This window comes from Adiantum capillus-veneris, chromosome 22 (assembly GCF_014529385.1).
Source record: "Adiantum capillus-veneris isolate H3 chromosome 22, ASM1452938v2, whole genome shotgun sequence".
NCBI lineage: Eukaryota > Viridiplantae > Streptophyta > Polypodiopsida > Polypodiales > Pteridaceae > Adiantum > Adiantum capillus-veneris.
The window spans coordinates 51,903,054-51,928,204 of record NC_140952.1 but is presented as its reverse complement, the minus strand read 5'-3'; the positions used below and the strand labels follow the sequence as shown (position 1 = coordinate 51,928,204).

The 25,151-nt window shown below is 44.1% G+C and overlaps 1 protein-coding gene across 3 annotated transcripts in view; it reads right to left on the bottom strand.

The window, feature by feature from the left end:
- LOC147429353 (serine/threonine-protein kinase SAPK2-like) overlaps positions 1-24,619 on the bottom strand; it is a 35,202-nt gene extending 10,583 nt beyond the window's left edge. The window contains exons 1-4 of one of the 3 annotated variants that reach the window (XM_086495501.1): positions 24,131-24,619; positions 6,790-6,954; positions 6,588-6,662; positions 6,416-6,517 (exon numbers count right to left, since the gene is read on the bottom strand). In XM_086495501.1, coding sequence (XP_086351627.1) covers positions 6,416-6,517; positions 6,588-6,662; positions 6,790-6,909 — 297 coding nt within the window. In that variant the 5' untranslated portion in view covers positions 6,910-6,954; positions 24,131-24,619. Of the gene's footprint in view, positions 1-6,415; positions 6,518-6,587; positions 6,663-6,789; positions 6,955-23,925; positions 23,951-24,130 lie in introns of those variants that run through there. The other 2 variants (XM_086495500.1, XM_086495502.1) reach the window with 2 other exon arrangements.
- Between the last annotated feature and the right edge of the window lie 532 nt (positions 24,620-25,151).

Genomic DNA, 25,151 nt, shown 5'->3' with positions numbered 1-25,151 from the left:
GACAATGCGCTTATATGGTGGACGACATTGTTAATGCAAGGACAGGCACCCGCCACATGGGTCTACTTCAAGAAAATGTTTGCATCTGCTTCGCTGTCAAATGAATTTGAAGCCGACGTCATGACAGATTGGCACCAACTTACTTCGGCTACTTGTAAGAGCTTGTTGGAGTACAATCGGAGATTTTGTAAAGCGTTACTCTCAGTGACCTCCTATAGATTTGTGCCTTTGATAGAGCAGATAGAGAAGTACTGTTGTGGGCTGCCTAAAGGGCTTCGGGACTACTGTACCAAGAACAGAGTGGCTACCCTCACTCAAAATCATGGAAGTTGTAACACTGGTCTTGCCTTGTTGAAAGGAGAGGACAGTGGGTTTCCGAGCAACAAAAAAGGAGGGCAGCAGAAGAAAGATTCTGTGAAGAAGGCCTTTGTGAAAACGGCTCCTGAAGCGTCACAAAGTCAGAAAAGGCCAACAAAGATAAGGACTCAGCTGGGACTTCTGGAGCGTAGGCAAAGAAATAGAAAAGGAAGCCTTTTGTGTGTAAGTCGCTCGAGGAAAAGGTCTTAATGGCTAAAAACAAATGCTTTATATGCAAGCAGCCGGGTCACTTTGCTACCAATTGTCCACAAACGAAAAGACCAGCTGACTCAGATGATAAAGAGGACCAGAAAGGCAAGAAGCCTAAACCCACGGCAGGTTTGGTGCCAGATATGGTGGGTGACAGGCCCAGTACAAATGCCAACGAGTTATGCAGAGCATGGGGTAAAGTTAGAGATCAGACTGCACTCATCTTCTTTGATCCAGGTGCCAAAGCAAACTTTATCTCATCAGAGTTAGCTATGAAGCTGGGCATCAAAGCTGAAGAGATGGGGTACACGGCAGAGGCAGGGTTGGCATGTGCTGGCCACTCAAGAGTGTGTTACGCCCATTATTGGAAAGCTGTGTCTGCATATTCAGCCATATGTAGACACAGAAGAATTTTATATCATGCCATTGGAAGAGTGCGATGCGCTACTTGGAATTCCATGGATGTTCAGAGTACATGGCGTGTTGGATGCCTTCGGCAAGACGATCGCCCTTCAGCATAGGGGCAAACTCATGTTTTGGATGTAAAGCTCAAAGGGGAGTCTATCCCTATTGTATCTGCTTGGACTATCACTTCTGTAATAAGAATCATCTTTCTGTGTACTTAATTTTAGTACGTGATGTCTCAGATAATTGTCAGTCAAATTTATCTGTGTTAGATAAAGAAAGGTCAGCATTTTTGCGAGAGTTTAGTGACTGTTTTTCTTATTCATTACCGTCACAATTGCCGCCAAAGAGACCTGAGGACCATCGGATAGATTTGGTGCCAAGGTGTAGCCCACCAAATAGACCTCCGTACAGGGTTAGCACGGCGCAGCAGAAAGAGATTATGGGCCAGGTTGAGGAGTTATTAGAGAAGGGGCTGATCCAGCCTAGTTCTTCACCCTTTTGCTCCCCAGTGATCCTAGTAAAGAAAAAGGATGGCTCATGGAGCATGTGTATTGATTACCGTGCATTGAATAAGAATACCATCAAGAATAGGTTTCCTATTCCAAGGATTGATGATATTCTCGATCACTTAAGAGGGTGCTGCAATTTTCAATAGGATAGACCTTAAGAGTGGGTACAATCAGATTCGTAAAAGGCCAGAGGATGTGCACAAGACTGCATTTAGAACGACATTTGGTCTTTATGAGTTTCTAGTGATGCCGTTTGGTCTAACAAATGCTCCTGCCACATTCAACAGAATGATGGACCGGATTTTCTGCTCGCATCAACAGTTTGTTGGGACGTTCTTCGATGACATGATAGTCTATTCGAAGAATGAAGAGGAGCATAGGCGTCACTTGACCATTGTGTTCGAAGAGTTGCACAATCACAGGCTACTTGTCAATCATAAGAAAAGTGAATTCTTCCTGGAAGAGATCCACTTTCTTGGCCACATAGTCTCAAAAGATGGTATCAGAATGGATCCCGCAAAGGTCGAAGCTATTAAGACATGGCCAAACTTGAAGACTGTGCACGATGTCAGAAGCTTCTAGGGATTGTGTTTCTACTATAAAAGGTTTATCAGGAACTTTACAGAGATAGCATCACCTCGATGCGACAGTTAAAGCGGTAGAGGCATTCTTCTATTGGCCTACCTTGAGGAGAGATGTGGATGCCTTTGTGCGAGCATGCGTGATTTGCCAAAAGGTCAAGTTTGACAGGCAAAAGGCACCAGGGCTGTTACAACCACTGTCGATTACGGATAAGCCATGGGAAAGCATTGCTATGGACTTTATCTTTGATCTTCCAAGAACGCCAACAGGGAATATGGACCATTATCTGCAGGTTCAGCAAGCAGGCCCATTTTATCCCTATCAGGAAGAAGATAAAATCTGATCAAATGGCACGCTTGTTCATGTACAATGTGTTTAAGTACCATGGTATGCCACAATCGATTGTCAGTGATCGTGATCCTCGCATGACCAGTTTGTCCTGGAGAGGATTGTTTGAGAACATGGGCACTACGCTCAAGTTCTCGTCTTCATTTCATCCACAAACCAATGGACAGTCAGAGAGGCTAATTCTAGTGTCTTAGATCTGCTGAAATGCTATGTGTCAGATAATAAGGGCAAATGGAAACAGTATTTGCCTATGCTTGAGTATGCGTACAATAATACGGTGCATTTGTCGACTGGCAAAGCACCTTTTGAGATTGTTGAAGGCGGCAAAAAATTTCCTCCCATTTTGCATACAAAGGACAAGATCTTTGAGGTAGATCGATATGTTGAGAACATGGATGAAATGTATAAGAAAATTAGAGTTGCCTTGGAGAAGATGAGTATGCGTACAATAATACGGTGCATTCGTCGACAGGCAAAGCACCTTTTGAGATTGTTGAAGGCGGCAAAAAATTTCCTCCCATTTTGCATACAAAGGACAAGATCTTTGAGGTAGATCGATATATTGAGAACATGGATGAAATGTATAAGAAAATTAGAGTTGCCTTGGAGAAGATTCAGGCAAAGCAGAAAAAGGTTGTTGATCGTCACCAACGTGAATTGCTGTTATCACATGGTGATTGGGTACTGTTGAGGTTCGAAAAGGCAAGGTTAAAGAAGATGAAGGGCAAGGAACGGCTGTTTCCTAAGCTCAATATGCGTTACTATGGGCCTTTTCAAGTGCTTGACAAGATCAGCGATGTGGCTTATAAGCTGAAATTGCCTGATGCGTGGAAGATTCATAATGCGTTTCACATGAGTCTTCTAAGACCTTTCGAGGGTGATGTGCCAGAAGATATGCCAGATGAGGATCAGCCAGAAGTTGAGGAACTTGATGAGATCCTGGTACCTGACCAAGTTTTGGCACATAAGGACAAAAAAGTTAAAGGACAGGTTGCAAGACGCTACTTGGTGAAGTTCAAGAACTATCCGCCTATGGATGCAAAGTGGATGGAAGAGCATGAACTGTCAGAGTCACCAAATGTATTGCAGCTTTACCTTGAAGCATTTGGGTTACAACCTACTTATGCCCCAACCCAACGTGTGCAAAGGAGGGGTAATGATAGGGCTAGCATATCAAATGTACATATGAATTCAGTGTAATAGATGGAAATGACAAAAGTATGAAGGTCTCACTAAGTCATTTGTATCTATGTGTTACAATCTTTCTTGCAGATACATGCGATGATAAAAGAGTGCTAACAACACAAGATCATCAGTGGCGTGTATTTATGGTATGCAATCGAGGACATTTGCTATTTCAAGAGGGGGGTATGTCACGAGGACGTTGCAAATGTTAACTATGTCACGAGGACGTGACAACTGCTAACCTTAGTTGTTGGTTTGTTTCCAATGATTTTTGTTTTATTTTTGAGACCCTCTTTTTGAAGTTGCAAATGGTCGGACATTGTATGGCCAATGTGAACAATAGTTTCACCCGCAGACGGGAAGCTGCTGGGCACTGGAATTTGTATAGTAAGAGGATGTCTAGACTCAGTCCACACAAGGTCATATAGGTCCCCCAAGTCGCACTTAGCAAGTTGGTGGATACTAGGAAGTGAACTCAATAAAGGCATAAAGTCAAGGTGGGATCACCAACAAAAAGTATCCAATAGTTGAGCCACATTGCACTTTTGGATGCGGTCCCAATGAGGATAGATGGTCAGAAGATCAGTGGGAGCCCAACGGAAGCATCTCTTAAAAATTAGGGAACTGCTATTTTGGGCCGTGAAATGTGTTCGCGTCATTACCTTTGGAATGACAAGGGGAACACTTTACAACTCTGCCGCAAAGTCAATTGGGCAACCAGTCGAGAGATTTTTAGGCGGCAACCCCGAAACGGGCAAATGCTTGTAAATGTGCCAAGTGGCACTTTCCTATGTACTTGCCTCATGCAAAAAAATCGGCGCTGAATTTTAAGCTGAGAGGAGCCTCATTTTGCAATTTGTCACAGGTTAGGAGCTATGGAGTGCTTTCTTTCCACTCTATGTACAGTGTGGTGCTAGGAGTTATGCCCTGCACACTACACACTGCTCTCTCTCTCCCCTACGTGCAGTTATGTGATGCCCCACAAGAGGGCTCTTCATTTGACTGATGTACAGTTGTGTGGTTTCATGCTTTTGTGCTCAGGCAAGAGCCTCTTTGAGCAAGAAGAGGGGTAGCTAATTGCTACTCCAGAGTAAGCACCGGTGAGGGTCATAATCTCACCGTACAGGTGCGTTTTCAGCGCTATGTATGCACTATAAATTGACTGTTTTCCAGCCATACGAACGCCAGATACATTGGGAACAGTGCCCCACTGGCAGAGGACAGTTCGGGGACTGTTTAGGGCTGAAAACAGGGCAAAAACCAGTAAATACAGCGTGCTGAATTTACTGTTTTTGGGCAGGAATCAGAGGGTTTATGCCAGTGGAAGTGAGTACTAGCAAGGGAATTGGTTTCGCGCAAGTTTTGGGGCTGTTATGCTGCCGAAATTTGGCCAAAACAGGTGGTATCTAGCTGGATACAGGTAAAAGATTCCCAGGACTCTATTTTGTAATTTACCCTCTCAAAGTATAAAGAAATACCGAAAGGGGCGCCAATTTTGGGGCCTACAGGTTGTCGGCGTCTGCTCGAAGCATTCTAGCTTCCGGGCCGTGTGTGTGCTTAAGTGTTAATTCCCGTCGCAGGTTTCCTTGGCACGTTCTCTCTGTGTGTGTCTAAAGTAAAGAATTTCGGGTGAAAGCCAAAGCCTACCGCCCCACGGGCGGGTTTCACTAGGTTAATCAAGTGGTGGATGACTCAACGACGGTTCTCTCCTTTCCTATTGCCGTTCTTCGTTATGAGCTGGGATCCCATTATCGACATTTGTGGCAGCAAATTCAGTAGTTGCTTTCCCTAGTGCATCCATTACTTGCGGATTCTCAGCTTTCGGATTGGAATATTGCACCTACCAGTTTGGACTGCATATCGGCTAGGTTAGTTTATGCTCACTGTAGTCTGATGCATGGATTGCATCTCACCGAAATCAGTTGTGGTCACTCTCGAAGTCTCGCTGTCTCGCATTTAAAAACCTCTGAAAGAAGACATTTCTTATGGTGATGCATGGTGGGTGCTTTGCTTGTTGGTAGTTTGTTTCATGTGCGGCACATCGCCCCCTCTCATTGTGTCTGATGTCATGGGGCTGACGAGAATGTGCGGCATTTGCTTTGGAATTGTTGCTGCTCCAGGACTTTCATCAGGCCTGTCCTTCAGCCTGTCCTCTGCTCAGCACCTTCACTTCCCCTCCAGAATCTTTCATAGACGGTTCTGGATTTTTAATGTCCTCAAACTGCCACAGTCTCCGTTTGAGGTGGGTTATGTGGACCGTATGGCACCAACGTAACACACATGTTTCATGCCATGGAAATTGACCCTTTCCCTTACTTCAAATTTTCCCTTGGACAAGGGCTACACTTTGCTCATGAGACATCTCTCTTGAAGCTTAAAGGATTTACTCTGACTATTTCTAGTCTGGGTCTTCCTCGGTTTGAGGTTTCCACTTGTAAATTCAATCAACATTTACCCAAAATAAAATAAAACATGTGTGCGCACGCATGCGCCTTGCTCGCACGTGCTTGTCTTGACAAAAATAATGAGCAAAATGTAAAGAGTACCATACCAAAGATGTTCTATACTATTATAAGAAGATCCCTTGACATGAAAGAAGAGCTATACAACCATGAGTAAAAAAAATGGATTATCAAATATTTTTGTCATCAGCTCCGTCACAATTATATGCAAGCAAATGGAATGTCTGTCTGAAAAAAGGTCAAGTTACCACAAACTTGAAGCACCAAAAGACAAGCATGTTGCATATTTCCCATCACTTCAGTGCAAATTGTGTTTAATGCTTAATCAAGAGCCTCTGCATTGTCACAACAAACCTCATCTTCACTGAAGCGCCCAGCACTGCAGATGCGCTGAAATAACTCACCGCCTGCAGCATACTCCATCAAAATTGCTAAATGCGTGGAGGTCAAGAAAACCTGCATTTGACAGGATTACTTCAGCCCAAAGAAAGAGAACATACTTCAAGCATCACAAGTGAAAACTTGCCTCTTTGAACTTTATGATGTTAGGATGTCGTAAGGACCGATGGTTCATAATCTCCCTTTGAACGTTTGCATCAATCTATCAGATCAAAATGTGTTAAACGAGGCATTTTTTTCTTGAAAAAAGTATTTGCCAACAATAACAAAGATGAGGGCGCACTCACTTTAAACGCTACTTTTCTCAAAATGAAAACACCTGAACATACCTTAGAACCACGCTCAATATACTTAGCAGCAAACAGTTCCTGAGTTTTCTTATCGAGCAATAAATTAGCAACCCCAAAGTTGCCCGCTCCTATTTTCTTCACAACTTCAAAACGTTCCATGGTGGGAAGAGCTGCTATCAGGCAACAATACCAATTTAAAGCTTCCTGATGAAAAGAGTCAAAGAACAATTTGCAAAGTTAATCAGTCCTACAGAGCACAATTGTGAAAATTCGGTCATCTTTCACATTAACTACCCATAACAACTCTCTTCAGTCAAGCATAGAGGATGAATATCAACATGCATCGCCTCCATAGCTAGTAGCCTCTTCGTCTTGCTTTATGCTTCAAAAAGCTTAGCTTGTAGAGATCTTAAAGAGTTTAGCACACGACAATTTTGATAGACAACACTTCACACCTCAAGTTTCTCCGATAAGTCATAATTGTCAACATCATCTGCACTCTCTTTAATGAAAGCGATCTGTTATGTCAAGATGTGTTTGATACTTCAACAGCAGAAAAAAGGATCACACACGCATGCAAGTGCACACGACACAGAGCTGCCCAACCCCATGCCATGGAAAATGAGAAATCACACACGCATCAAAAAATGGACAAAATAGGTGGCAGCCTTCAGCAAACCAAGGGAAAATTGGATAGGTATCCCTCATTAGCAGCCCAGACCAACCAAGAGACCCTCTCAGATTCTAGGTAGGATACAAGACCAGAGATCTACGGGTTACAAAATAGACACGCAAAGCAAGAATTTCACAAGTTCAATATGCAATAGTTGTATCCAATCTCCAATAATCGCGGCTTGGCCAACTCAATAGCCACAAGCCATGTTTGTAATGAAGCTCGCGAGGCTCCAAGATATACTATCTTGTCCACCAATGGCCAGTCAAAAGTAGGTCTCTGTTGTAGGGAATTTACCACAATGTTTGCCACTTCCTAAGTGCATGTACTCCAAGCCATTATCTGCATGCAATAAGTAGAGATAATTCAACGGAAGACCATATGCAGACTTAGTCCCGAGCCAACTTGCTCTAATAGCTGGTCAGAGGAAATCAACATAGTAGAAGAGTCTCATCTACGAGGACCACAAAGATTTACAAAAGACAATATGCAGACTTAGTCGAGCCAACTTGCTCTAATAGCTGCTCGCACGAAATCAACATGATAAAAGAGTCTCATCTATGAGGATGTCACGTGCACATCTAACCCTATGTGCATGTGGACAAGTTGTACCTACTTCTAGGGTTTAGGTAGCCTAGGAAGTGTTCTAGCACCCTTGTGAGCTTGTACGCAGGCCGTGCATGTCCGGCACCTAGAGTAGCTGCATACCCTCTGTTTGCACAACCCGTTAGTACCCATCATGGGCAGTAATACCCAGCATAAGCTTTTCACCGCGTGGGAACCACCACTTATAAGCACTCAATAATAAGTGACTTTTATCATTTATTTTGCAAATCCTGGAGCTGTAGGGAGCCTTGCTCGACCCAACCTTTCTACAGTATAAAAGGAGGCCTACCACTTCAGTTTCCAGGCAAAGGAGCAAAGCATAAGAGCCTCTCAACAGATCAGCCTTCCTAGCGTTTTTGCTAGCAGCTGCACCAGCGTTTTCAGCCTAAGGAAAACGCCAGATCCCCAGTAGTTTTCAGCCCTTAGCCTCGCGATATGCCACCATTTGCCGCAGAACTGGAAATCAGCTCATCGCCGTCAAATCAGTGTCACGTGACCCATCCAACCCTATGTGTCCGTGGACAAGCTACAGCACGATCAGGGTTCAGTTCAGTCAAGTCAGTCTAGAATAGGGAGTGATCTGGCACTTTTGTGAGACTGTTCGCAGACCGTGCATGTCCAGACACTTAGATTAGATGCATATCCTCTGGTTGCACATAGCATGATCATTAGATTTCCATCAGAACCCATCAGGAGCATTTTTACAGTGCATAGACCTATTTTCCCTATTTTTGACATTTTTCACTTATTATTTTTAAGTGACTTTTGTTGGAAAGTAGGTAGGGCAATTTTGCTAAGTTTGTATAAATAGAAACCTAGCGCTAGCACTTTCTGGCAGAAGAGGCAGCAGGAGCATTGCTCAACAGGCACCTTCTCAGCAAGACCCCCAACAGCATGGCCTAGCGTTTTTGCTACTCAGCATCAAGCTAGCGTTTTTGCAAGACAGATCAGCCTTGGCGATTTTGCATTGCGGAGGAGGCATTAGCAAACACAGCAGATCAGCCCTAGCATTAGTGGAGTTTTCCCCAGCAGCAGAATTTAGCCCTAGCATTTTTGGAGCAGCAGGCGGCCTAGCGTTTGCAGTTCCTTCACGACGGAAACCACAGTAGCACCAGCGTTTTCAGTTTTCAGCAGTCAGATCCCGTAGTAGAACCCTCGAATCTCGCAGATCTCACCTTCCCGCAGCAGATCCTTGCCGCACGGTCAGATCCCGTGAAGTTTACAGTTTCAGCCCGAAAAACGCAGATTTCAGTATCTGCGTTTTCAGCGCGTCGTCGTTGCATCGTCGTCATCGCCATCGTCATCAACATAGAGTCAAAATTCAACAAATAAAGATTTGCAAATTTCAGCCATAAGAGTTTTCAGATTTCAGCCCGTCTCATCGTCGTCGACATCATCGGCAAGTCCAAGCATTGTAGAGATTTGAGCAATCATAAGTAGACCGCTCTCGCCATAGAGAGTGGGGCCTTCGGAGGAGGGTTTGACAAAAATCTGGTGTCACGTGACACATCCAACCCTATGTGTCCGTGGACAAGCTACAGCATGAACAGGGTTCAGTCAGTCCAGTCAAGTCTAGATTAGCAGTGATCTGGCACTTTTGTGAGTCTATTCGTAGACCGTGCATGCCCAGTCACTTAGCATAGATGCATATCCTCTAGTTGCACACAGCATGATCATCAGTATTCCCTTCAGAATCCATTAGATTCAGTCAGGGTAATTTTCCAATGCATTTAGCCTATTTTCCCTATTTTTGGTATTTTCACTTATTATTTTTAAGTGACTTTCCAACAAAAGTAGGTAGGGCAATTTTGCTAAGTTAATATATAAGCAAACCCAAGTTAGTACTTTCTGGCAGAAGAGGCAACAGGAGCTCCCCGCTCAACAGGCAACTTCTCAGCAGAACCCGCAGAACCCCCCCCCCCAACCCTGGCGTTTCCTCTCACAGGAGGTAGCGTTTTTAGATTGGACAACCTCAGCAGTACCCCCCATTCTAGCGTTTTCAGCATTGCCTTGATCGCCATCATCACCAGCATTACCCAGCGTTTGCAGAGTCCTCTCATCGCCAGCAATCCCAGTTTTGCTAGCGTTTTCCAATCTCAGCCCATCAGCGTTTTTGGAGTCCATCAAGCCCAGCGTTTTTGGCTAAGGATACAGGGCAGCCCAGCGTTAGTGTTTTTTAGCCATTGCCGCATCAGAACAGCAGCGTTTTCAGCATGCATAGGAGGTAGCAGATTCAGCCCCATCGGTTGCAGAAGATCCCCCATTTTCAGCCCTCGAAAACGCAGCCAAAACAGTCATTTTCAGCCACCGAAACAGTCCCGAAATTCAGCAGATAGAAGACCACAGATTTCAGCCCTAAAGTCGTCGTCGTCCTCATCGTCGTCACCATCGGCGTAGTCCCAGATTGCATCAATCCATTGCATCATCATTGTACCACTTTGTGCAATCATAAGTAGACCACTCTCGCTGACGAGAGTGGGGCCTTTGGAGGAGGGTTTTACGACTTCTCTGGTGTTGTATCTCTCTTCTCTCTCTATCTCTCAGTCTCATACACTTGCACGCACAGTGTCCATTCACTTTGTTTATGATCATAGCATTCTCTCATTAAGAACGGAAGGCTCTACCTTCCATGAGAACAAAAGGAACCTTGAGCACAGTTCGGAGCACTCATCTTGAGCAAAGCGCAAACAATCATTCCGCTGCACCTAACATCTGGTGTCGTATTCTCTTCTCTCTCTTCTCTCAGTCTCATGCACCTTCACGCACAGTGTCTATCCACTTGTTTGGGATCACTTGCATTCTCTCATTAGAGCACGGAAGGCTCTCCCTTCCGTAAGAACAAGGAACCTTGAGCACAGTCCGGAGCACTCATCTTGAGCCAAGTTCAACATTCACTTCCGCTCCACCTTACAATCAGCCAACGTTTTCAGATTTCAGCCACCAGCAATTTTGGATAGCCACGTTGTCGTCACTGTCGTCGCCGCCGACATAGTTGCAGATTCAGCCCTAGACCAGTGATCAGTTTTCAGCCAACTTCAGCCCTAGCATTTTTCATTTTCAGCCCTTAGCCTTCGTCGTCATCGTCGTCAACATCATCGTCATCATCATCAACGTCAACATTGTCATCGTCAAGTACCACAGCGTCTAGAAGCATTGTACCAGACCTTGTGAAATCTAAAGCAAATACCTCTCTAGCAATAGAGAGGGGGGCCCTTGGAGGGGGTTTGGGACCCCATCTAGTGTCGTCTCTTCTCTCTTTCTCTCCAGCACTCTCATGCATTTCTTTGTTTTGGTCATTGCACATTCTCTCTTTAAGCAAGGAAGGCTCTCCCTTCCTCTGAAGTAAAGGACCCTTGAGCACTCACTATTCACTCATCCCGAGCTTACACCATCATTCACTTCCGCTGCACATTACATTGGTATGAGAGCTCATTGGCCGTGTTCGGTATCATCACTCAAGGAAATAAGCACAAAGAACCACATAATTTTTTATTTTATTTTTTAGCTGCTTGTGGTCGAACGTAACCCAAGACCACTTGGGCATGTCGATCCCTAATTTTTGTTTTTAGAGAGGGCTTGTCCCGCCTCCCCTCGTTCCTCTTTTCCACTCATTGAGAGCGGACCTTGCACTTAGCGACAGGTCAATCGACGTGAGGTGGAAAAAAGAAACCTTGGTGTGAGCGCAAGGCCGCCAAGGGGTGCACCCGCAAGGAGGAGTTGAGCTTGGGTAAGAGTAAAGTCTTCTTAAACGCAGATTGCAAGCCAAGAACCCCGAGTACTCAAGAACCCCAAGAACCCCGAGTACCCCCAAGTACTCAAGAACCCAAGAACTTAATGCACCGTCATCACACGAAGCGAACGGATACTTTGCGTGAAGGTGATGAGAGTGGAGTTGGAGAAGACGAAGTTTCTACACCAGGAGGATTGTTCCCCGATCCTCCCCCATCCCCATCTACGCCACGGATTGCACCAAACCCTATGGAGGCTTCGGTCAAGTCGATGATGGAGATGATGCTACAGCCTACAACAAGAGGCGCGTTGGATCACGACCCTGAAGAAAGAAGGGCAGCTATGGAGCTTGAGCGTGAACAAGCACGCGAAGCTCAACGCGGCAGAAGAACGAAGGGCATCTATAGAGCTCGAGCGTGAGCAAGCACGCGAGGCTCAACGCATAGCGGTTGAAGAAAAGCGAGCGGCTATGGTGTTAGAGCGAGAGACAAAGAGGGACCAACGCATGAAGGAGTTGGTCCTATAGGTACTCTCCACGAAAGGCGAGCCACTCAAGGAGACCGGCAGGTCATCACGTAGCACAAGTAGAGGCGACACCTCCAACAATCCAGTCACTGAGAAGTTGACGTTTAGTAAGTATGAGTATGATGGTAAGATGGATGCTTCTGTGATTCATTCTTGGTTGCATCAATTTACTGCTTCCTTTGCGACTAACAAGAAAACAAGTGACAGTAAATATTTGATTGTTGCCATGTATCTAGCAAGTGATGCCATAATTGGTATCAAGCTTGGCAGGAGTCACAGTTGACTGAGCATCTTGAGCATGCCGAGGAAGGCGTACCCCTCTCTCTTAGTTGGGTCGAAGAAGATTGGCGTGGTCTTAAGCAAAATGGCACTCCTGTTATGTATTTTTCTAACCATATTTTTCATATTGGCATCCAATTGCGCAAATCGGATGCCGAACGAAAAGAGGCTTTCCCTTTTGGGTTAGATGAGTACATCAAGTTTGATTTGCAAGTCTTCAACCCTACGGATTACAACGACGCCGTTAGAATTGCTCTAGCACAAGAAATGAAGCACAACAAAGGTAAGTTGAAGGAGAACAAGTCAAGTACTTCTCATAATCAACCGAACGGTAAGGCCAATGGTAAGCATAACGGTAATTCTTCTCAATCTTCTTCTACACCTAGAGCATAGAACTCTCACAATGATGATAACAAAAAGGCTAAAACTTAGGAAACCCCTAAGTTGACACCTGATGAAAAATCTGCTCAAGGAATTTTAGGAGGTAGGTTAACTCTTGAAGAACGAGCCGAATATGCACGAGACGGAAGATGTTTTGAATGTCACACTAAAGGTCACATTAAACGAGTTTTTCCTAAGAAAGGACCTAAAGAACCCAAACGATCCACATCATCCATTAATGCACTCAATGAGAACGCTAATGTGTCCCAAGTTTCTCACGATCATGTAGATGAGTCTCTCATGCAGTGTTATGGTCATGTGAATAGTCAACGCATTGTGATCTTGTCTGATTCGAATAGTATGCATGATGTGATTAGTGACTCTCGTGAAGAGCGCACGTTTAGAAGCTCTTACAATAGATCCGATTGTGATCTCTCAATTTGCTCCTGGCATGTGTAATATTTTTAGCTACGGCTACAATTAAATGAAAATGATTTTTTTGCATACGGGATGAATATATAAATTTATGAATTTATTGATACCAATTAATTATGAACGGGTAAATTTCTCAGTGCAATGTGTCATTTGGAAATTTATCCCTGTCCGGATAGTATGATAAGTAGAGCAATAGCCGAACACAGTGCAGAGCCAATCAAAACAAGCGCATAAATAAGATGGTGTCCCTAAAAGGCTCTGAAAAATCATAATTTAATATTTTCACCGTGTCCGCCCACCAAAGTGGCCGGCCGGTCACAGTGTAAATACGTCCCGGCAAGAGCAGACAAGTTGAGTCAAGAGAGGCATGAAAATAACCAAGCTAATTACGCTCCAGTTTGGTCAAAACATAGGGTTTTTACGTGTGTGTTTAAGTTAAAATGTTAAAAACCTTATAAACAACAATGACCAGACAATATGAATGGGGTCAATTATAATAAACATTAAAAAATCCCAGCCATAGCATAAGGAAACTCACGCAGCCAGATGGCCAGAGAACTCACACAAGGGGGATAAAAGCAGATAGCATTAGCAATTGGGGACACTCTGCAACAGTTTCCGCCCCGAAGAGTTCTCTCTCTTTGGGGCGGTAGGCGTTGGCTTTCACCAGCAATTCTTTACTTTAGACACACACAGAGCACTTTGCAAAGGGAACGGAAATTACACTTAAGTACACACACGGCTCGGAAGTTAGAATGCCTCGAGCAGACGCCGACAACCTATAGGCCCCAAAATTCGCGCCCCTTTCGGTATTTCTTTATACTTTGAGAGGGTAAATTACAAAGTAGAGTCCTGGGAATCCTTTACCTGTATCCCGCTAGATACTACCTGATTTGGCCAAATTTCAGCAGCATAACAACCCCAAAACTTGCACGAAATCAATTCCCCTACTGGATCTCACTCGCACTGGCATAAACCCTTTGATTCCTGCCTAAAAACAGTAAATTCAGGTCGTTGTATTTACTGGTTTTTGCCCTGTTTCCAGCCCTAAACAGTCTCCGAACTGTTCTCTGCCAGTGGGGCACGATTCCCAAAGGTTCTGGCGTCCGTATGGCTGAAAAACAGTCAATTTTCTGTGCATACACAGCGCTGAATTTGCACCTGTACGGTGAGGTTATGACCCTCACCGATGCCTGCTTTGAACTAGTAGCTAGCTACCCCTGTTCCTGCTCAAGGAGGCTCTTGCCTCAGCACAAAAGTATGAACCCACACAGTTGTACATCAGTCAAATGAAGAGCCCTCTTGTGGGGCATCACATAACTGCACGTAGGGGGGGGAGAGAGCAGTGTGTAGTGTGCAAGGCATCACTCCTAGCACCACACTGTACATGAGAGGGAAAGAAAGCACTCCATAGCTCTTAACCTGTGACAGGTTCTCAATGAAGCATCCCCCCAGCATAAATCGAGCGCCCCCTCTTCTGCGCTTGACCTATAATGCATCTGTGAACAAATAGATACAAAATGAGAAGATTTCCATGGCTGCCAAAACCTGCGTATCGCTGAAACGCAGCAAAACAGCCCAATAAACACGCATTTGATACCTTCCAATGCTGAAAATGAGATCCTTGGTCCTAGATAAAGTCATGGGAAGCTCAAAAATGGAGAGAAATGGCTGAAAATCAGAGTTATCAGCCTCCAAAGCTGCTCCAAAAAGTCAGTTACGAGTTCTCTTCTCCCAGACTTGGTAAATTGATCAAAAATAGCCACTTGACACTCATACATGCAATTTCCCCGCATTGGGCTTCCCGCTTAAAAATCTCGTAACTGGTGTATCAGTTGACTTTGCAGCAGAGTAATAACATGCTCTCCTGGTCATACCGAAGGTAATGACGCGAACACATTTCATGGCCCAAAATAGCAGTTCCCTAAATTTTAGGAAATGCTTCCGTTGGACTCCCATTGGTCATCTGACCATCAATGCCCACTGGGACCGCATCCAAAAATGCAATGTAGCCCAGCTGTCGGGTACTTTCCTTTGGTGACCCCACCTTGACATTGTACCTTTATTGAGTTCACTTCCTAGTATCCACCAACTTGCTAAGTGCGACAGGGATACATACATGATCTTGAACTGAGCCTAGACATCCTTTTACTTTACGAGTTCCAGTGCCGACCAACTTTCCGTTTGCGGGTGAACCTACCGTTCACATTGGCCATACAATGTCCTACCATTTGCAACTTCAAAAAGAGGGTCTCAAAAATTAAACAAAAATTATTGGAAAGAAACCAACAACTAAGGTTAGCAGTCGCCACGTCCTCGTGACACTCTCTCTCTCTCTCTCTCCAACGGTTTGCTGCTCCGGGTCCATAAAGAGCTCGTAGGAGGCCACGAAGCACGTGAGAACAGTTAAGGGCAGCCCACATAGCTTGTGTGCGTCTGGACCTGTGCGGACTAGTCGCACTCAGACAAGCATAGTACGGACTGTCCACACAAATTTCAGTATTCCAATCACAGCCAGAAGCAGAATTCAGCCCAGAAAAACTCGTGTGGGTACTCCCTACGCGAGCAGGATAACAGCAAAAGTACTTCCCTTATGACACTTTGGTATGGTTGGTTTTTCACGGCCATATGCCCACAATGCGGATATGATAGGTAAAACACATGGTACCACTCGAGCACCACTCTTAAAGGCACCTGTTTATGACAGTCTAACTCCTTTGAGTCAACCAAAGGATTACAAGGAAGGTGCGCAAGCAGTGAAGTTTGAAACTTTCAATGGAACATAGGACCAATTGAAGGCTTTGACCTTCATACAATAGTTTGATGCCGCTGATGCAAGTGGACACTTCACAAAATCTTTGAAGATCCGGAAGTCTTCCACTTGCTTGAAAGGAAATGCGCTTCAATGTGGACCACATTGTCGAGCCACGATCAAGCACCTATAACATGGGTCCAATTCGAGCAGCTTGTCGCACCAACGTGGCTTACAAACACTTTTGAAGTGGATGTGATGATAGCATGGCACGAGTTAAATGCGGCAAACTGTGCGAAGCTTGAAGAGTATAATAAGCAGTTCTGGGCCGCACTGCTGCCAATAAGATCTTACACGTTTGTGCCATTGTCAAAACAAATTGAAAACAACTATTGTAGATTGCCCAAGGAATCAAGGACTACTGTACAAAGACTAATGTCATATATATGGCGCAGTTGATTAAGAATGCGACAGTGGACAATAATTTGTAAAAAGAAAATTCTGGTGGATTTAATGGCAACAAGAGAGTCCCTCGAGGCAAACAATTTTCAGCCAAGGGCAATGTTGCAGTAAAACCTTCATGGATATCCACAAAGGAAGTCAAAGGATAAGGATGACAAGTAGGAGCGTAAAGGAAAGAAGCCAAAGCCTAGTGCAGGTTTTGTCCCAAATTTGGTTGGTGAGCAGCCAAACACAAATGCCAAGTTAGGGATCATACAATATTGGTTTTCTTTGATCCAACAGCCCATGCAAATTTTATATCACCAGAATTGGCATCAAAGTTGGACAATCGTGCAGAGGAGATGGGTATGACGCGTAAGGCAAGTTTGGCATGTCCGAGTCACTCAAACCCTACTGCTCACATTTTGGGGAAGCTTCGCCTACACATTCAAAGTTATGTGGATGCGGAAGAGTTTAATATTATGCCACTTGAGGGCTATGATGTGTTACTCGGTATGCCATATAGAAACTTTGTGGGTACATTCTTTGATGACATGATTGTCTTTTCAAAGTCTAAAGAGGAGCATAGGAATCATTTGACCACAGTTTTCAATGAGTTACACAAAAAGACAAGCTTGAAGAGGAATAGGAATCATTTGACCGTAGTTTTCAATGAGTTATGCATAGCATGCTACTCACTAATGTAACAAAGAGTGAACTCTTTTTGAAAACATTCACTTTCTTGGACACATTGCTTCAAAGAATAGGGTACGTATGGATCCTGCTAAAATGCAAGCAATCAACTCATGGCCAGATTTGAAGTTTGTACATGACATAGGAAGCTTCTTAGGTTGTTCCTTCTACAAAAGGTTCATCCGAAATTTTGTTGAGATTGCTTCACCACATCATGCGCTACAAAGAAAGAAAGTTATTTTCAAGTCGACAACCAAGGAAATTCTAGCCTTTTAACACTTGAAAGGAAAGCTGACTTTGGATCCAATTATTATTTTGACAAACCTAAGGAAACCTTTTGTGGTTGTGATGCATGTGGGAACACCCTTGATGCAGTTCTAATGCAAAATGATCGAGTAGTGGCATATAAGAGCAGAATTTTCTTGAGGCCAAAAAGAACTAACAAGTTTATGAGAAAGAATTGTTGGCACTAATTCACACTCGCCAGTTGGAAACAATCTGCTAGCGACTCATTTTGTTGTTCGAACAGATCATCAAACCTTGCGATATTTTCTCACACAAACCAAGCTGTCGGAGAAGCACATGCGATAGGCAAACATCTTACCAATGTTCCATTTTCAAATTGTGCATGTGGAAGGAAAAAGAACATGGTGGCTAATGCGTTGTCGCAAAAACCCCAAATTTCAGCAATGTCAATTCCAACCATTGTGAACTAGAAGAAATGAAGACACAATACACTAAAGGTACAGATTTTGCAAGAATTTAAGATCAACTTGTTGATGGGCAACATCATGCTTAGAGTGACTTTCTTAAGATGCATGGAAAGTCATGCCCTACTAAACAATTGTGGCCAAAGGTTTTGATGGAAGTCAAGCTCCACCATATGCTGGGCAACGTAGAATTGATGCAACGCTGACTCTATGTTCCCAGCCACTAGACTGCACACGTCCAGCACTTGCACGAAGATGTCAATCATTGATCAATCACACTTTCAAGGAGGGTCGTAGATATACATCATGGTCATTGTAACAAATTTAACAATCACCTCCAAACCATGCTGACCTTTTCATGGATGTCTTGATCCACTAAATCTTGTCACTACCAAATTCATATCCTTTTTCACATTCCAAGCATGCCCATGACCATCCCAAACAAGGAAATACATCCATACAGCATGCATTTCACAAATGAAACACTTAGTTCACATTGAACACTGAGGTGAAACATTTAACCTAGTCCTCTCATTTAGCATAGAACTCTTGATGCACCTAGATCTCTATGTAGTAGCCACCTCATCCTTCCAGAACTCTTGATGCACTAACACAAGCATCCAGTCATCTCATCCGGATAGAAATCTTGATGCACTAGAATCACATTCACTTAGCCATCACATCCAAATCTCGTTGATCTCTAACGGATGTCTAGATGCATTGAATTCATCAGATCATTCATCATAAAAAATGCTACAAACATTTGATTCTTCTCTACATATACTCTAATAATACACACATGAAAGAGCACATGTAATCGTTCAATGTAGGGAATTTCAAACTCAATGTACATATTTTCCTAGAGTCATTCTGCAAAAAATTGTCAGACCATTAGCATCCCTAAAATCCCAAGGAGAAATTGGTGACTTTATTCAATCTATGGAACCTATGACAAGGGAGTGGAGTGTCTTTCATCTTGTGTAGGACTTCACTGCACAAGATTCAACCCGCTGATTCAATGTGCACTTAAGGAATAGACACTGCTAAAAACCCAAGACCCTAAAGATACAGCTCGAAATTGAAGAGAATCTGTGAAGTTCTTCTCCCCCATCCACTTGCAGCGCCCATCCACTGGCACAACATTCTAAGTCGTCAGAAAACTCTCATGAGCTATCAACTCGTTCCCTTGGTTCTTGCTTTGGACACTTCGCGAAGACCAGCCCTTGTTCACAGCAGCCATAACACTTGCCCTCTTTGAAGTACTCAGCACGCTGCTCTTTTTTCAATTTAGGCTCTGTAGATTTCTTCTTCTGATTTTGCTTTTCCTCGGAAAACTCTTGCCCCGTTGAGGTATCTAAATGGATTCTGACTTTTGCTTTAGGCAATACCGTCGAATCTCTTTTGGGAGTCCGCAAAGAAACCGCTCAACTTGCTCCTTCAAGGTGATCCTCCGAAAAGAGGACACTAGCGAAAAGGTATCCCAAAACCTCTGGCAATAGGCAACAAACTTGTCTTCTTTTTTCACCCTCATATGATGCCAAGCCGTGATGACATCCTCTTCATACTCTTTCGTTTAGCCATGCTGAAGTAAAGATTCTTTTGAATTTAATCCACTGTTTAGGCGCTTCTCTGTGCAACAACAAGCTAGACCACCATGTTTAGGCGTTACCTTTCAAATAAGATGCCGCCCTTTGTACCTTGGAGGCTTTCGAGAAAACTCCTCCCGAAAAGACGATGTCAAACTACCAAATAAATGCAAGGGCTCGATGGGTATCTTTGAACTCCTTGGTCTTCTTACTCTTTTTCTCATTGTTTGAACTGTCAAAAGAGGACAAGGTCTCCTCCTCTCAACTACTAGATTGCTTTCTGTGCTTTCTAGACTTTTTCTTGGATCTACTTTTCTTGGTCTTCCTCCATTTCTTCTGTTTTTTCTCATCCTCACTAGAACTACAGAAAGAGGAACTATCAGAATTGTCTGAAGACGAAGCAAAATCGGGATCATCCTCGAAACGAACGCGCTTCTTGGATCTGCTAGCCACCTCGAAAGTGGATTTCCAGCCCAAATAACCGGAGTAATCCGCTGATTTTCTTTTCTTGCGAGAGTGCTTTGTGCTTTTCATCACCTAACTGATCTCCTTATCAAGAGCTTCGCCAAACTCTTCTTGCAAGTACACTTTCTGCTTTTCAGAAAAAGGCTTTGCTTATTGCATCATTGCAAGCTTGAGAGGTGAATGGACAGCTTCTCGCCATCTTGAGTGAACCTCGTCAAGTGGATGAGTCGTCAAAGATTTCACATATTTCGAGTCCTTGGAGTACTTGATCAATCTTTTTGCACATGCATCAACTTCCAGTTGACATCAATACACCATTTTGTCGAAATCCACCGCCAAAAACTTGCCATGGTCTCTTGAATCATCAGAAGGAGGCTTGCTCCCGTTTCCATTGGATTAGGGTTTTCTTCATCTCCCCCAAACGAGTAGTCAGAGGGGTGTTGTCTCTATCGACGGATTCACGGCTAGAACGTGTGCACGCTGTAGAAAAGTATCGGATCCTCCATAGAAGAAGAATCAGTTGAGCTTTGATACAACTGTGATAGGCTTGGTGTCACAAACTACTAGCCACTGACGACCCAGAGGGTTAGGGCTCCCCAAGCCTAACCCTAGCCAACCTACAGATTCCAACCAAGCGGTCTAAATCCTAGCAATAGGAGAAGAAGATGAAGTCCTCTCTAGCTTACAGATCCTCGCCGCGTGGCCTATAGGGTTAGGATTAAAATCCTAACCCCCAACAGCTTATGGAACCCCGGAATATTGGGCCTAAAGAAAAAAGCGCGCGCACACACACACACAAATAACTTGCGTAAAGAGCTGATAGCGTGGCAGCTCTACGAATGCCCGCATTTTGCATTGAGTTGATGACGTGGCAATTGCACGGATTTTCGTGAGTCGTACTAGCAGCTTTGGGCGCTAGCTTTTGGGACTAGATACTTTTACAGTTGATGCTTTTCATGGAAACTGCTTTTAATCGGCCAAGGGCCTTTACAAATGAACCAAGGACTCACTCTCTGGCATCCTTCCCGCGGGAGATGCAAAGCAATGCTGCCAAAGTTGTATTGAGTTGAAGCAATATAAAGAAATACCAAAAGAGATGCCATAGTTTGGGGCCAATGCTCTCTCAGGGTGGAACCTCGAGTGAACTCTCTCTCTGAGTTTCGTTGTTTTGAAGCATCTAAAGTCTGTTCACTCTATTCTTTTCCGTTGGCAGTGGTGCCCTCCCGTTATAGTGGTATCAGAGCTTCAGGCGGCTTTTCTGAAAGCATAACAGTCCCTCAAGAGGAAGAAGAAGAAGAAGAAGAAGGAGAGGGAGAAAGATGGCGCTTCTAGAATCTACATAATTTTTTTTTCCTTTTCTCAAGAGAAAATCGAACCTACATGAACCTACAGATGGAAGCTGTGGAGTTGGATAAAGAAGAAACGACAAGGGGAGGAGGAGATGAAGGAGCAGGAGTTCGTTTTTGCCCTAGAAAGCTCTAAAAACATGCTTTTTGACACTTTTCTTTGTTGCAGGGATCCCAACCAACCCTCTCAAGGGCCACCCACACCGTTGTCGATGTGAAATTTGCTTTTGATTGCGTAAATGGAATGTACACACATGCAATAGGGTAAAGGGACAAATATAAGGCCATCTAAGCTCCGCAACCAATTTCTGGGGCCATGGTGCAGAGAATCAAGCGTGCAAAGGTGCAAATTGAAGTTGAGTCTCTACCCTACCTCCCCTAAAAATCGCCTTGCAAGCAAAGTTTTGACGACGACACACAACGGTGAGGAAAAAATTACGTGTAGCAAAAGTTGCCGTGAATAGGAAGTGTAACAAACTTGGACACTCAAAGTCAAGATTCTACCGCAACACAACAAAGATTCACTAGGATGCCCAAAAGCAGAGCCCCAAAAGCTTCTCAATTCAAAAGCCCTTAAAAATAAAGCAATTTTATCCAAAAGCTTTAAAAACTGCCTTGCATAGAATTCGACAACATAAAAAGCAGCTTTCCGTACGCAAATGCCACGTCAGCAACTTCTGCGTTTTGCACTGCAAAATCCACCGTAATTTTCGGAAATCCGTACCAACCTCTCGGCGCATTTGGCAGGCCTGCTTTTTCCGAGGTGTGTGTGGGGGTGCTCTGCTGCCCCATATCCAGGCCATGCCACATCACCAGTTTGTGACTGGAAGCCACACCAAGGGGGTATAGTGAGACAATGCAGCCAGCAAGGCTCGAATGCAGATCTGACGGCCACGATTTCGCGCAGCGTTTAGCTAACCGCCTCCCCAACCGGCTGCTTGTGTCCCAGCATTGGACGTTTAAGGTTATAAAGTAGCATTGGACGTTTAAGGTTATAAAGTAAGGGGGCCAAGGGTCCTTCCACAGGGCCCCGGTTTTTTAATGGCCCATTCCCTACCTCAAGTGCAGACTCTACTCACTCGAATGGTGAATGTCGCCGCGGTAATTCCTCAAGCCAAGGCACCTCCGGGGCTGATTTAATGCACCTTTGGATCCTTCTCGATGTGGGATTGCGGATAGCCACCAAGGGGTAGATCTGGCGCTCCCGATGTGAGAAGATTGAAGAGCTGAAAACGCAGACCTCGATGATGCCAATGATGGACAACAATGGGAGCACTCACTGCTGAGGACCTTAAGGTCACACTCAAGGTAAAGATACAAATGTATAGCTCATTGCATACAGAGAAGTGGCCCCGAAATACAAGTACTAAATCAATCCATGCAATACTATTGGGTTTCAACCCAGCAGGTCTCCTTGGTTCAAACATTTCACATCATACAAACAAAGAGGAAAACTGCTTTTCAGCTATGTCATATAAAAACAATACAACACACAACAAAAGTCAATGCTATTAAACAGTGCACGCTTTGCAAGCCTTTGACAAAGGTGTCAATCCTGGACTGGTGGGACGATCAGAAAATATGGATATTAAAGTGGAAAATAATAATGCAAGAAGGACAACAGTTGGTACTTCCAAAAAGACGATAGGTGGGGATTACAGAGATAGTCTCCAATAGACTCTCCCTCAATGTGGACAAGTTGGTTTCTTTATGAGTGGTCTGAGAACACTTTCTTCAATAATCGAACCCAACAATATGAATACATGATAGACAACAGATACATATCAATTCTAGCCACAATTATGCTGCTTCCCCACTAGCTTTCTGATGCGTCCGCCTCACCCAGAATAGCTACAGAGAGCTACGATTATCATAAAAGGGTCTCTGCTCTTTAAGAGCACACAAAACTGCCACATTTTCTTAGAGGCTTGAAGGTTGCATATTTGCTGAAAGAAAGACACAAGTGGCTAAGGCTTTGCTCAAGGGCCAAGAACGTTGAACATAAACCACAATCGCCGTCAAAGTCACTCATAACAACGCAAAGAACGGGCTCTAATAGGGGGTAACCTATTCTCAAAAACCTGTGAAACAGATGGGTCAGCTAAATTCAAGACTAAGGCTTGCATGTGCTGACTTGGCAACAACAATTTTCATAGATGACAAGTTTCAATTCTCTTCAGTTTCGTTGCAATATGCAGAACTGACTTAATAATCACTGGAAATTATTTATCCCCCTATTTCTAAATCAAAACAGCAGGTAGATTGCATAATCTAGCACGTACAGAAAAAGCTGTGCCCCATCTAAAAGGAGAACTGCATGGAGGTATATATATAAGCTGGTCCATTTTTGCAGCCTAAGCAAGCATCGGAAGGTCTGACACAAGATTGAAGGTCTAAGCAAGCATCCCATGTTGCAGGCATGGGAAAGTGTTTGGTATACAAGAGGGACAATTTCATGGGGAATTCAATTCAACAAAGAGCACCCCTGGCTGCCTTTCCGGTCTTCAGATGGCAAGCACGCAGAATCGACCATCAAAAACAACAGTGCAACTACCTTGCCACAATTCCACACCCGACACGGGAAGGAATGAAGATAAATGTGTTGGATCGATAAGAATGGATAGAACTATATTTTACAAGCCGCCATGCGCACGTATTCATATACACCCACGAGAAAAAGAAAGGAAGGTAGGCAAATGCTGAAGGAGCTGTGTGCATGCAAATGTGAAAATGAAAGAGGGATTGAGAAGGGGGCATACCTTGAAACCAAGTGACTGTATCAGATGATTGTTCTTCTCTCTATCTCTCGACCCACGTCTGCTTTTGAGCTGCGAAGAGGCAAGCAACACACAGAGGAAAGGTTGCGTGAGTGTTCCTATAATGGGCAGCTTTCTTTACAGCCTCATTGAAAGCCAGGGTAGACTTTGGAACAGATGTCGGTCTGATCCATAGAATAAGTCCATGCTGCTCTCTTCTCTCTATCCTCCCAACCAAGCAAGGGGCAGGCAAAGCAGGCCCCATTCCTTCTTCCCCATCATCCTCGTCCACAGCACGGCAAGCACGCGTTTGCAGCTATCTCTCTCCAATCAAACACATGCACACTCCTTTTCTACAAGTCTCTCTCTCCATCTCTTTATCCCTACATAATATACTAATCCCAGTTGCTGTCCTTGCAGCAATGCAGGGCCTTTTCTGTCTCTCTCCTTTGAGCCACAAATTCACCTCTCTCTCTCTCTCTCTCTCTCTCTCTCTGGCATCTACTTGATTCTCTCTCCTGTCCTCATGCTGTGTAGGGCAACTGCTCTTGCAAAGTGTATCAATCTCGACTTTAGTTTGGACATACATGCTACTTTCTTGCCCTATCCAATCATATGTGAACACGTGCCTGTATGAGTGTGGCTCTCTGGAGCATGTTTACACGACTTTGTAGGGCCCTAGCCTCAAGCCAAACCTACGGTGGGGTATCACAATTAGAATAAGGCCCATGTCACACATGAATAATTATTTGTTTCGGACAAGTTTTTTCACGTACATTTGTGAGCCAGTATGTAAGGTTAGCAGGGTGAGGCTTAATTCTCATTATCTAAAATTCATCATAAAGAATTTTGCTCCGTTTTTGTTGGACTCTAACAAAGCTTCGCTACACTATGGACTTTGTCTATCACAATTAGAATCACTATAGTAAACATTTGCACTTACCATTAAGCTTTTTCCTAACTAGAAATTGAAATTTTGATTATAGAAGCATATAGTTGATCGCCCAATGATCTTAATTGTCGA